The 13,747-nt window shown below is 37.2% G+C and overlaps 1 protein-coding gene across 2 annotated transcripts; it reads right to left on the minus strand.

Annotated features, from left to right (window-relative positions):
* Positions 1-1,182: 1,182 nt before the first annotated feature.
* LOC122056437 (F-box/LRR-repeat protein At4g29420-like) lies at positions 1,183-11,616 on the minus strand. 2 transcript variants are annotated; one of them, XR_006133160.1, is made up of 3 exons: positions 11,054-11,616; positions 1,901-2,837; positions 1,183-1,609 (listed from the first exon to the last, which is right to left on the minus strand). XR_006133160.1 is itself a non-coding variant. In XM_042618388.1 (2 exons), the coding sequence occupies exons 1-2, from the start codon at positions 11,514-11,516 to the stop codon at positions 1,993-1,995; spliced, it is 1,308 nt and encodes a 435-aa protein (XP_042474322.1). In that variant the 5' UTR covers positions 11,517-11,616; the 3' UTR covers positions 1,650-1,992. The 2 variants fall into 2 exon arrangements, 1 of the variants encoding a protein (XP_042474322.1); XM_042618388.1 differs by lacking the exon at positions 1,183-1,609 and having other exon boundaries at positions 1,650-2,837.
* Between the last annotated feature and the right edge of the window lie 2,131 nt (positions 11,617-13,747).

Below are 13,747 nucleotides of genomic sequence, written 5' to 3' on the forward strand. Positions count from 1 at the left end.
CAATCTCCATGTATTGTCAAATATCAAAACTCAAACTTGAACTAACTCAAATTTAATCAACCTGATCAACCTAATCTAGAAAATATTGCACCAACATTTCACACTTTTGATCCCTTTAAAAGAAAATGGATGGATTTCAATGTAATTCTTAAGTGCATTTTTCAAAGCGATTATATGATTATTTTTAAGTCTATAGTAATTTAAGCAACTACTATTACAAATGATCATTTTTTTTTAGTTATTTGATATTTTTAAATATATTAGTGAATCTCAATAGTCTCACAAATTAAATTTTTTATTGAGATTTAAAATTTAAAGAGAAAATAAGTAATGGATTAAGAAGGGATCTTAACTATGTTTATATTTATTGTATCAAATTCTATGTCCCTTTTTTTTTTTGTCCCCGTACCTTATTCATCATCTCTAGCTTATTGTTGATGGCCTCTAGCCATCAAACCAGTCAAAATTATACGTTGGAATTAAAGTAAACCCAGAGTGATCGTCGTTGGCGTGATCAATGCTAGAATCTAGCAGGATCTGAGCAGGAGCTCAGATCGATGACAGAGGAAAGCTTGCTCAGATCCGGTCGGATTTCAGTGTCGATCGTGCCGGTAGCAATCCCTTTGGATTCATCTTCCCCCATGGTATAGTTTTGATTGGGCCAGTGGCCGGAGACCATCGATGATGAGCTAAGACGATGAGTGAAATATGGGAACAGAGAATTTTGGAGATAGAAAATCCAATGTCAAGATTAAGTTATCATATGAATGTTAATGGGTAAGAAGGATGCACTTAATATATGTTTTTAATTCTAAGGTGAATTTTTAAGAAATGACCCTCAAATAATAAAATGTATTTTTTTTATTAATGAGTTGTTTTTATAAAATAAAACTCTAAAATATAAAATAACATATAATATTTAAAATGTATGCCAAATAATTAAATAATATAATAAAAATAATTTAAATAAATTTTTAAATATTACTCATCCAAAAATATTAACTAAAATTTTATATTCAACTGTCTTTTCTTCAATAGATAAAATAGTTAATGTATTCAATTTTTCCTGTGAGATAATTAATCGAAAATAAATTTTAATTAACTTCAATCTAGAGAGATCTGTACAATACAACTGTAACTAAATAATTAATAAAATTCTATAGGCAACCTGAGCATTTAGATAATAACTATAGCCCCGGGGCTTTTGCAATACATTTCATTTTGTGCTACAGGATCGATGTTTTCAAGACTTGTGCCTGGGCTCTACTTTCTGATGGTCTACCTTTGCACACGCCACCTTCATTATGCTTGTTCATTGTGAAGGCAGTTAGACACTTTGCTCCGGCGATTGCTCTTCGACAACGAATTCAGAGGCAATTTGGAAGGGTGTGGCTGGTTCTAGCCTCTAGGGAAGTTGTTATGCACTTTATATCCGATTGCAGTCTGAAGGACATGGCTCAAGGCTTGTTGAAGCTCCTACGTACATTCTTGTTCGCATTATATGCTCACAAATTCCATTTTTTTTGTCGGGCAAAGTCTACCTTCTTGATTTTGGCAAGCATATTACATGTGAACTTTGGGTAGAATCTTCATACTCCATAGCACATTTCTACAAATATGAATACTTCATTCTAATTCTGATTAAAGATTTAGTCCAAAAGGGTAGAGCAGTGTAAGAACTAAACGAGCAATACAAAGTATAATAACTATAACAATATTATAACACGTTCAAATGTCTAAAATATTATTCTTTTTCATCATAATAATCTATACATAAACAATAATTTATTTAGATACTAATCAAGATAGAACATTGATTCCAGCATATCAAGAAATAAGCAGTCGGTTCTCATACATACAAAGACCATTATTCAGCCTTGTGGTTCGAGCGTGAGCATACCATCTGTTGTCCGGTGAAATAATTGTGATGAGAAGTGATGCCACACCAATTCAAAGAAGTTGCACTCGGAATGTATCTGTTGGTATTTTCGCTCACTTAATTTCCTTCGTAACATATTCCCACCTTATGTTTGGAAAATCATTGATGCATTTGGAAATGGCACATACTCTACCTTCAATGGGAGCAGTAGCTGGAATAACCATCACAACTTGACAAACATGGGAGTGTGCCAGTATAGACAACTTTGAGGATATAATTGCCCCATCCAATTCGGTGGTTGATTCATGTACCACCAATTTCTTCAAGCTTACAAGTTCACCTTTGATCCTGACAATTTGTGGGAGGAGGAACCAGGCCTTTTCTCCTATGGTTAATTCTTCTATGTCAGGGAATGTATCTGATAGACTGACAGAACACTGTTCGGTATTAATAACACAGGCAGGATCATACAGTTCCATCTCTAGCCGCTTAATGGTTCTGCTCTCTGCAAACACTTGTGATAAGTTGCCTAGCTGTGAGGATTCTACCCTGAGAACTCTCAAATTATGAAGCTTATCCACTTTGATCACTTCAACCTTTTTAATGGTAATATCAAGATTAAGCAGTAAAGGAGTCTGAAGATGAACAGCCTTTGGTTCAACACACGTAAGTTTCAGCTCAACCAATTTGGGTGCATCCACTGTTAGAGATACCACAAAGTTGGAAACAGTCCAGGTAAAGGTCCTTAGTTGCAGAAGTTGAATCTTGGGTTCCTTGAGCCCTCCTACGTCAATCAAATTAAGAACTTGGAGAGATGGGAAACACTCATTCACCTTTTCAAGATTTTCATCATCTAGTCTTATGTAGTTGAGGTTTAGTGAAGTCAACGTTTGCATTGGCATGAGCTCCTTGACCGACAGCCAGGCATTTCTGATCTCCAAGTTAAGAAGCTCAGAGCCTGAACATATGAAACTTCAAGTTTATGATTCCAAGAAGCAACAAAATAAAATGCATTTGTAAGGGTTTCTTTACTTATTAGAGATCATAAACTTCTGTGCTTGTGTACCAAAAGCTTGTGAACAGAAAGGGGCTCACAGGATGAATGGACATGAGATATTAAAGTCGAGCGACTATCATATCCATACTGAAAATTTAACTCTTGTCCAATTTCTCAATCTGTGCTAAGAGTTCAAATTCATAAACATGATACAGTCAACTACTCTTTCCATATTTTGTCACCACAAGGAGAACATTGATCCTACTTGGAAGACAGGTTAAATTCAATGTAATACATCCGTCTCATGGGAAATTTCTTGAATTCAAAGACTAACATCATGATCTCCTGGTATATGTTATTTAGTTCAAAAAATTAGTATCAATTATCCAGATGCTTTATCTCCTCAACTGTTTTAGTATATTTGTAACACTGCTGCTCAGATACTTTAAATTTAGGTAACTTTTCACAAATCGATGAATCATACCAATGCCCCTAACACTTATTAACTAATGTTGTTCTGGTAGTGAGTGAGTAAACACATATTTAGTGGAAACCTGATGTAAGAGGTAGTTTTATAAGTCATACTAGAAGAACATAACTATCATTATACTCAGGAAATCTAAAATCTAAGATCAAGCCATAATAACAGTTAGTGTCATACGTTCCATTTCGGAATGTGCTACAGACTCCAATGTCATGATTCCTAAAATTATTCGTGGAGTAAGATATCTCATAAATTGTTGGATGGCACAAGAATGTGTGTTCTTAATTCCAGGGAAGGCATTCTCAGAAAGAGATTCATAGACATGACTTTTAGAGCTCATCCATATACGGAAGGTGGCCTGGGGACTAGGTAAAACATTGAACTTTATTAAAATTCATTCATTATCTGTTCCTTGGAATCAAGGTTTACAATTTTTTTATTTTTTTGCCATACTAGTCCAACCAAGTGTTTTTAGATGTACAAAGTTGTTTTTCCCATTCTAATAAGCAAGCCTTACCATATACTGTGCTATAAGAACCACCAATTGTTGGTGCGAGAAGCATCAAACGATCGAATCCAAGTTTTGATAATGACAAAGGGTTCAAAGTTAAGTCGTCTTGTGATCTAATAAGTTCATGGAGCTTGCAGGAAAGTCCTAAGTGGTACTTAGGCAAAAGTCCTAACTGCGGTTAGGCAGGTGGAAAACCCTAGGGGGTGGTAACCCTAGGTCATAGGGGGTGGTAACCTTATGCGGAAAGTCTTGGCGGGTCGAGAGCTTCAGGCAAAAGTCCTAGGGGGTGGTAACCCTAGATGAAAAATCCTGGTATCGCGAACCAGGTGGAAGACTGGACGGGCCGGGAAGCGGAAGTCCAGCAGAAAGTCCGGAAGCTTCGAACGCCGAGCAAAAGTTCAGTCGATTTGGAGGATCGGTGAGGACGCGTTTCCGTAGTTGGCGTCGGGTCGACCTAGGGTTTCCGGTTGGAAATCGAAGTCGGACCCGGATAATCCAAGACTGTCGATTATTTTTATCATATTATGTGTGCTAACTTTGTTTTGCAGGGTGTGTCCGAGGCGCCTCCATGGGGCTTGGAGGCGCCTCGGGTGCGAGCCAGAAAAAGCCAGCGCAGCAGAGCTGAGGCACCTCGGACCAGGGTGAAGGCGCCTTGGACCAGGCGTTGGAGGCGCCTTGGACCAGCCTTGGAGGCACCTTCAGTGGGATAAGGCGCGACCAGATCAAAGCTGATCCACGCGTGCGACTCGACGGCCTGGAGGCGCCTCGGACAGGCTTGGAGGCGCCTCCAGCACTATATAAAAAGGGGGTCGAGGCAGCAGCTCAAAACAACAACTTCCGAACAATCCTAACGCTACAAACTGCTAACGAGACGATCCCAAAGTGCTGCAACATCATCCCGACGACCCGGAGCTTCAGCTTTCATTTCTTTGTTGTCGGTATCAAGTTAATTACTATTTTTCTCTGTACTTAGCTTGTAATATATTTTCGAGATTATAAGTGTTGTCCAACGTAAACGCTCAACGAGCGTGGGTCTTGGAGTAGGAGTCGCTCAAGGCTCCGAACCAAGTAAATATCTTGTGTTTGCATTGTGTTCTTTTTATATTTCCGCTGCTTTACTCGATTAGTGTTATACGAAATGAATGAAATAGCCACGAGCGCTATTCACCCCCCCTCTAGCGCTTTCGATCCAACAATTAGTATCAGAGTGGGGTTGTTCTGAATTGGTACAACTACCATTCGAGCATTTTTTTTTCGCTCTGAATTGGTACGCCTTTCGTTTTTTCCCTCCAAAATTATTTTCGAAAAATTCATTTTCATCTTTTCACAGTTTATTAATATTGATAAAATATCGAATTTGGAAAAATTTGAAATAATAATTTTTTAATATTTTTTAATAATATTTTATTATTATTTTATTATTTTTTCTCGAAATTCGTGAATTTCTATTTCTATCCTTCTACCACACTACTAATCCAGGATTAAGTCCTGGGACAAGTTTTTTGTTAACTTTTTCGTGCAAGATTCAATGGCATCCAAGAAGGCTATAGCACCACTCGTCCACCGCTCTTCTCCGGCGAAGACTTCAGCCACTGGAAAGGCCAAATGGAGTCGTACCTGCAAACTAAGTTCGAAGTCTGGATGATCACTAGGACCGGGCTCGAACTACCAACTGACGGCGCCGGCAAGCCACTACCGTATGAGAACTGGGACGCAAACCTTATCAAAAAGGTAGAAGTAAACGCAAAAGCAACGTATACACTTCAGTGCGGCTTAACGAATAAGGAGCTGAATCGTGCCGGCCCATTCTCAAGCGCTAAGGAGTTGTGGGAGAATCTGATTCAGTTACACAAAGGTACCTAAGTAAGTAAGCATAATTTAATAGACGGTTTATTTGAATTAGATGAACAGTATGATACTACTTCGGCCGAGGAAAGTATTACGCTTCCTCGCACTACCAATACTAGCATCTGTGGCGGAAACTGAATCCGAATACGAGACAGATACCAAGAGCGAACCTGGAACCGAGTTCGAGCGAAGCCACGGATCCGTATCCGTTTCCGAAGGTTCTAAACCCACTGTAAGTTCTTTAATTTCTAGTATTAACTTAGATGATTCAGAAAATTTAGTTCCTTACTTACTAAAGAAGTTGGCTAAATCCAACGTCCGAGTCAAGTTACTCCAAAAGGAGGTAATAACCCTTAAGGAAGTGACTAACTCGAGTCCTTTAACTGAGCCAGTTCAAATTGAAAATTCAACCCAAGTCCAACAACTTGAGGAAGAAAATTCCAATTTGAAAATTTAAGTTAAAGAACTCAAGAACATGTTGGAACGGTTTACTTTGGGTTCCAAGAATCTTGATCTGATTCTCGGAAAACAAAAAACCGTTTACAACCGATTCGGACTTGGATTCAAGACTAAAAGGAAATACCACTCATATTTATCGCTCGTTAATAGATCAAATAGAAAGGTAGTCCAAGCATGGATACCTAAGTCCAACCTGATCAATCAAGTTGGACTTGGTCAATATTGAGTCCCCAAGGATCAAGTCTATTACCTTGATAGACCATATCGAGGCTATGATCCAGGGGGAGCCAAAAGAAAAACTATCTTAATAAAAAGATAAACCATTAAAAGAATATAATTAAAAATTAAATTAAATTAAACAAAATTCAGATTAATTCAAAATTTAAATCAAATTTATAAATTAAATTCTTACAAAATCCAAGGGTAGGTTCCAGAATAGCTGACACCTCCAAAACTTAATCTACCCGACAAGGGTAACCAAGAGTAGACTACCCGGCAGGGTAATTAAGGTTAGAATAAAAAGAGGCTAGATTTAACTTAATTCACGGTACTAGTGAAGTATTGGATGATAGTACGTTGGGGAAGCTTAGTCATCGCATGTCTAGGAAGATATGACTTCGACCTGGTGCATTTGGCTAAGTGGAACTGACCGAAGCTACCCTGTATGGATCCTAACCAGTTAGACCAAGGTTTTGTACTAAGTTCAATGGGTAGGACTATTTGGAAAACCTCGAAGGCATGATTACTTTAATGATGTTCTTGTGACTCACCATAGCCCAGAAGTTTATCCAAAGAATGCCTATTTGTTGAACCCAAAGCTAACTAAATCTAACACAAAGTTAAACCAAAACCTAAAATTGAACCTAATTCATCTCACAATATTATAGGATTCCCTGATTTGAAATTTAGATAGGGTGAGATGACTAAGAATTAAAATTAAATCAAATTTAAAATCAAATAAATAATTAATAATTTTTTAAAAATCCTTTTAAAAAAAAATCTTTTAAAAATCCTTTAAAAAATCTTTAAAAAAACATTTAAAAAATTATTTTAAAAATTATTTGAAAAATTATTTTAACAAAAATTGTTTTAAAAATCATTTGAAAAATTATTTTAAAAATTATTTGAAAAATTATTTAAAAAAAATTTGTTTTAAAAATCATTTGAAAAATCATTTTAAAAATTATTTGAAAAATTATTTAAAAAATTATTTAAAAAATTATTTTAAAAATTATTTAAAAATTTGTTTTAAAAATTATTTGAAAAACTATTTAAAAATTGTTTGAAAAATTATTTTAAAAATTATTTGAAAAATCATTTTAAAAATTATTTGAAAAATCATTTTAAAAATTATTTGAAAAATTATTTAAAAAATTATTTGAAAAATTATTTAAAAAATATTTTAAAAATTATTTGAAAAATAATTTTAAAAATATTTGAAAATCATTTTAAAATATTTGAAAATCATTTTAAAAATATTTGAAAATCATTTTAAACTTATTTGAAAAATCATTTTGAAAATTTTTGAAATTATTTGAAAATAATTTTAAAAAGATATTTGAAAATCATTTTTAAAATTATTTGAAATTCAAAACTTATGTTTTATATCAAATGCAAAGACAACTCCATCTCACGATCACTAATAAGCTGAACATACTTGTTAATCTAGAATGAGTGAGATGGAAAGTTAGGCAAATAAATATTTTGTTTTAACCTCTCATGCCTAGACATTAGGGTTCTGATACCTTACCAAAAGAAATTAATCTCATTAACTCAGCTCATGCTTGGACATTAAGGTTTTAAGCCTATCCTCCCTTGCCTTTAAGTATTTCGAAATTCTTTATTCGGTTAAATATTTTGTTAAATGACCCTAGTCTTTCTTAATTATTGTTCAAAAAGCTTTCTCAAAATTAAGAAAATATTTACCAAACAAAACCTTTCGAATTTATTTTGAAAATTTAGCTAAGTATTTTTTTCTCTAACATATTTTCAAAATTTAACTAAGTATTTTTTCCTCTAACAAATTTCCAAAATCTAGCTAAGCATTTTTCTAACAGATTTTCAAAATTTAGCTAAGACTTTCAAAGTATTTCAACTTACCTGAAGTTTGCTTCAAGACTGGACGGGCCGGGAAGCGGAAGTCCAGCAGAAAGTACGGAAGCTTCGAACGCTAAGCAAAAGTCCAGTCGATCTGGAGGATCGCACTGGCAACAGGTAAACCTCCTGAGTGGAGTAGGTGAGGACGCGTTCCCCGTAGAGGGAACAGTAGACGTCGGGTCGACCTAGGGTTTCCGATTGGAAATCTGAAGTCAGACCCGGACAGTCCAATGACTGTCGATTATATCATTTATCATATTTCTGCGCTAACTTTGTTTTGCAGGGTTTGTGTTTGGGACTAACACATTTTGTAGGAACAAAGAAGCACATTTGACCTCGGATGAACAGTGTCCGAGGCGCCTCCATGGGGCTTGGAGGCGCCTCGGGTGCGAGCCAGAAAAAGCCAACGCAACAGAGCTGAGGCGCCTCGGACCAGGATGAAGGCGCCTTGGACCAGCCTTGGAGGCACCTTCAGTGGGATAAGGCGCGACCAGATCAAAGTTGAACCACGCGTGCGACTCGGCGGCCTGGAGGCGCCTCGGCCAGGCTTGGAGGCGCCTCCAGCACTATATAAAAAGGGGGTCGAGGCAGCAGCTCAAAACAACAACTTCCGAGCAATCCTAACGCTACAAGCTGCTAACGAGATGATCCCAAAGTGCTGCACCATCATTCCGACGACCCGGAGCTTCAGCTTTCATTTCTTTGTTGTCGGTATCAAGTTAATTACTATTTTTCTCTATACTTAGCTTGTAATATATTTTCGAGATTATAAGTGTTGCCCAACGTAAACGCTCAACGAGCGTGGGCCTTGGAGTAGGAGTCGCTCAAGGCTCCGAACTAGGTAAATACCTTGTGTTTGCGTTGTGTTCTTTTTATATTTCCGCTGCTTTACTCGATTAGTGTTTTACGAAACGAACGAAATAGCCACGAGCGCTATTCCCCCCCCCCCCCCCCCCCCCCTCTAGCGCTTTTGATCCAACACCAATGACTACTAGCCCTTTTTTCGGGATCTTTTTATCCTTTCATCTCAATAATATCTGCACTAATCCCCCTCTTCTTTCACTAACTTCCCTCTTCCTTACTGAAATTCTCTCTTATCCTTTGAAACTAGCCTATGCTTCTTAGCTTTCAAGTTCTAACTAGCCACATAAGTTCAAACTCTTTTATTCTCCCTTTAATTTTTCTGCTAATCTCTCTTCTTGGAGACTTTCCTGTAAAAGAAAACTTCCCAATGGATAAGTTTGTTATACATGAATGTGTTATACATTAATTTACCTATCCAATTAGTTTCCTTTCTGTTAAGATAATTGTGTTGAATTAGTATGATAATTATCAAATCACATTGAGGTGGTCAAATGCCAAAACAAGAAGGTGAATATCCTATTTGTGATTATGCATGATGATTAAAAAGGCAACACCATTGACATTGCAAGCAGTATGATATCATTGTGGCAAAGTCACCTGGACACTTGCCCACGATTTTAGTTATGGAAGTGTCCCAAAGTTTCACAAGAAACTCAACATGCAATGAGGGAAAAATTTAATGAAAAAGGTTGGCAACACCAAAAAAATACAGGAATATAAAAGGATTCAATAAGGCATCCAAGCAACCCATCCATGATAGATTCAGGAGTCACAGAGATGACATGCCACACAACTCAGCTAATAGCTGCCTACACGCTTCATTACTACAAGCTCCTGAGGCCCACATCTGAGATGTAGAATAGCAAGATTGGTAGTTGTGCTATATTGCCAAACATGCTTATCAAGAGACAAGACTGTCAGCCTCCAAAATTGGTGCCAACAGCAATAGTTAATGACAATTTCTCCATCTCAAGTTCAAGGTAGAGTTTTACTTCTTAGCTTCTTCCCTTCACAGGACAAGAGGTCAACAATTGATGTCCCAATATTCAATGTTCTTCCCATTGGCATCTCAAAGTAAGCAAACAAGAAAAAAATAACTCCTTCACAGAGGAGGAAAAATGACGTCAATCAACAAGGCCCTCTCTAAGTGATTCCAGTTTGTTCAGATCCCTCCATGTGCAAGAAATAATACCTACCACCAAATAATGGTGCCCACCAGATAACAATAGATCCTACCATTATATCCCAACCCCAATGAAATAGCAGACAAGTACCTTATGAAAAGAAGGCGACAAGGGAGACCAAGACTCATTCATTCAAGAAGCTATGGGGATTTTGCATCTCTCAAGATGATATCCAAAACTTGAATAGGGCGGATGAGCATCATCAATGTCCTCATCCCATAAATAGGAAGATGCACAAAACATCAAAATAGACTGCACATGTCTTCCTTGATGGATAATGTAGTGAAAATAATGATGCATAGTGTAAAGTTCGAGTAGTCATCAACAATGACCGTTGGGTCCACTCTTTAATGCAAAAATTAGGTGAAAGAGAGATCATGCAGGAAAAAGAACAGTGGTTTCTCCATCTAATTTATGATTACCTGCAACTAGAAGATGCGATTGAAGGCAATGTTCAACTAAAAAGAAATGTGACTCCTCGCTATAATACTGTATGGCACAACTAATGATCAGGAGATAAGAAGAGTTCTTCTTTGATCGAAGTGACGTTTGTATAACATAAAAATTAAACTTTGCCTCGTCTGTTCCCGCAACATAGGTGTTTCAGGACTCAGGAAGGTTGAATTGTTAGTATGCAGAAAAGTCACAAATTAAGTAAATTTTAAGTATTAAATCCATGTAAGTAGCGATGAAAGTAATAAAAAAAGAAAAATGAGGAGAATATGCTCACAAAAGATCGAGATCAGAGGCAACGCCCGAGAGGGACGCCAGCAAGACTGAAGCCAATAATCGTGAATGGAAAGGGATTGGAGGCGAGCGGAAATAAGAGGAATCCATCGACTGAGGAAGGGAGAATCCGTGAAATAGAGTTCGTCGCCGTCGTCGATCTCGCCCGCTGGGACGCAGTCGGGCCGCTCGGCGGCGAGGGAGAGTGAGAGCGGGCTGTGGACGGAAGAAAGGAGAGAAGCAAGGTTGCATACCACCGACTTGAATGCTGGATGGAGGTCAACGGTGCCTGGGACACTGGAGCGGAGGGCACGTTCGCGAGAGCAGAAGAGGCGGATGGATCGGGCTTCGTACGAGAGGGAGCGGAGGGTTCGGCAGGTGAGGCGGCACCTGGCCAAATCAGTGGAATCGCCCACCCGACTCAGTATATCCACCAAGATCGGAGATGGGAAATCTTCCAACCCCATCGACGACGAACGACGGACGACTATTCCGGCGTTTTCTTTCAAAAAGGAACCATGGAAACTGGCTACCCACCCTCCCAAGCTCAATTTGTCATTACAATAATTCTCAGGGTCCATTTTAACAAAAGGCAAATTTTCACATTTAACACTCGAATTTTTCCGTAAAATTTCCCACCAGCTTTTGCATATAAAATTTTAATTTAGCCTCTTTTTTTTTCTAATGCACGTGTCCAGGCTTCGTTCCTCCCCTGATTTACCCATCGGCTACATCCAGAAATACATTGACGATCATCCCTTGCCTTCAGTCACCTCGTCTTATAAAGTCGTCCGACGCTGAATTGCCTACTCAGCCTGAGAAAGCAATCTCCTAATTTTTTGTTCCGCACATGGCCTGGGTACTTCGATCCGGGCAATCAAGCATACAAATTCAATACCAACTCATGCTCCAGTATGAGATCAAACGGTAGACTTCTTGATTGACATCAAGGGCTCACCAATAATTAAATATTTAATGAGGTTCTACATCACAAGTATAAAATTTATTATTTTCTCCCTAATCAATATATCTCCTCACAAAAAGTTGTGAAGTCAATCCATCATGGATGACAGATTCTATCTTTTATGATATTATGATCTTCCTTTTACGATATTACGAACCAACTATGTATCTTTATTTATTAATTTTTCATTCACAACAAAAAATAGATTTAATTTTTCATCCTAAATCTTATCTTCATAGCCATTTAAGTTTTTTTAAAGACTTTTCAATTTAATAAATTTTATATCGGAAATCCTTTTATCACTGTACTATGTCCATAGGAAATTATATCCTTAGTCAGAAAAATAAATCGATCAAAGATGAATCATTTGTAATTATAATTAGATCGTAGTTATGATCCAACTATAATTGATTAAGATTTATTATCTCTCCGGATTCATCGTCCTCCAAATTATAATTTTAGTCGGGACATATGACCAAAGACTATCGACGATAGACAAATGGCCAAGCTATCTGGCACCGAGCGGAGCACCGGGTCTAGATAATTTTTATTCATCCGTTTTAATCTAAATTATAATTTAAGAGATATTAAATTTAATAGGATTCGTAATTAATCACGATCAGATCTGATCGTAATTATAAAAAATCATCTGGAGCAAAATTTAAACTCCATACTCTGAATTTCAGAATTTCAGATGGAAAGAGAGAGGAGAAGGAATTCAAAAGAAATAAAAAAAAAAACATAGGAAAAGATGCGCAAGCAGAGAGAAGGTGGAAAAAACATCAATAAGAAATTCAATGGGAATCGTGCGTGACCGCCGACCAAGCCACTTCTCCAGGTAATCGTACGGGGCCGCCGACCATGATCTAGAGGGGTGGTTGCCCCTGCATTGTCTTGCGGGGGCAGCTGTCATCCGCGATCACGTGAGGCCAATCATGGAAGAAATTCAATGGGGATTACTTTCCGTTGGATTAAAGGAAAAAAATATCAAAAAATAATTCATCCTTGAAAATTCATCAAACCATTAGGTTTCAAAAAAGAAAGAAAGTAATTCATCTTTTCGTATGAAGTAAATAAGGAAAAAAATTATCATGGAAATCTTTGCATAGTTTATTATTGTATTCTATAAGTCTCCTAAGTTGATTCTAGTGGTTAGCGTGTAAGGTATTATCATAATAAGGTTTTGGGGTTTGAATTTTGATAAAGTTGAGATAAACTGATCACTATTCTAAAAATTTATAGCCGTCCATGATTTACCTCCTCCGTATTAACGAGAACGCTTGGGACGAGTGTATTCATCTTTTACTACAATTATTGCATTCTATAAAGTAACTGTATTTTTAGGACACTAAAATCAATGTAAGGATGGTTACAACATGTATGATGTTGGTGCAACGGAGGTCGGCAAGAGGGGGGTGAATTGCTGAAAACAAAATTTAAACTATACCCTCCTCGTACTTTCAACTCAATTAGTACAATAGTGATAAATTAATAAAGCAATAAAAACTAAATAAAGAAATATAGAGAAGATCAGGATTTTAACCTGGTTACAACCAAGAAGGTTGTTAATCCAGGGCAGTAGAAAAAACACAGTAGAAAAATTCTCCTTCTCTGAAGGCGGAGAAGCCTTTTACACACTAACGGCTCAGAACTATTGCTAGGAATTAAGTACAGAGTTGATTGTCAAAGTTGTTGTTGAATTCCTAGCTCCAGGGGCCTTTATATAGGCCCTGG

This window comes from Zingiber officinale, chromosome 3B (assembly GCF_018446385.1).
Source record: "Zingiber officinale cultivar Zhangliang chromosome 3B, Zo_v1.1, whole genome shotgun sequence".
NCBI lineage: Eukaryota > Viridiplantae > Streptophyta > Magnoliopsida > Zingiberales > Zingiberaceae > Zingiber > Zingiber officinale.

Excerpts from the sequence above, each read along its gene's own strand:
- LOC122056437 (XM_042618388.1), bottom strand. The coding sequence starts at position 11,516 with ATGGGGTTGGAAGATTTCCCATCTCCGATCTTGGTGGATATACTGAGT. Across the intron at positions 2,838-11,053 it reads GCCTCTGATCTCGATCTTTT|GCTCTGAGCTTCTTAACTTG; the intron begins GTGAGCATATTC and ends TCATATGTTCAG.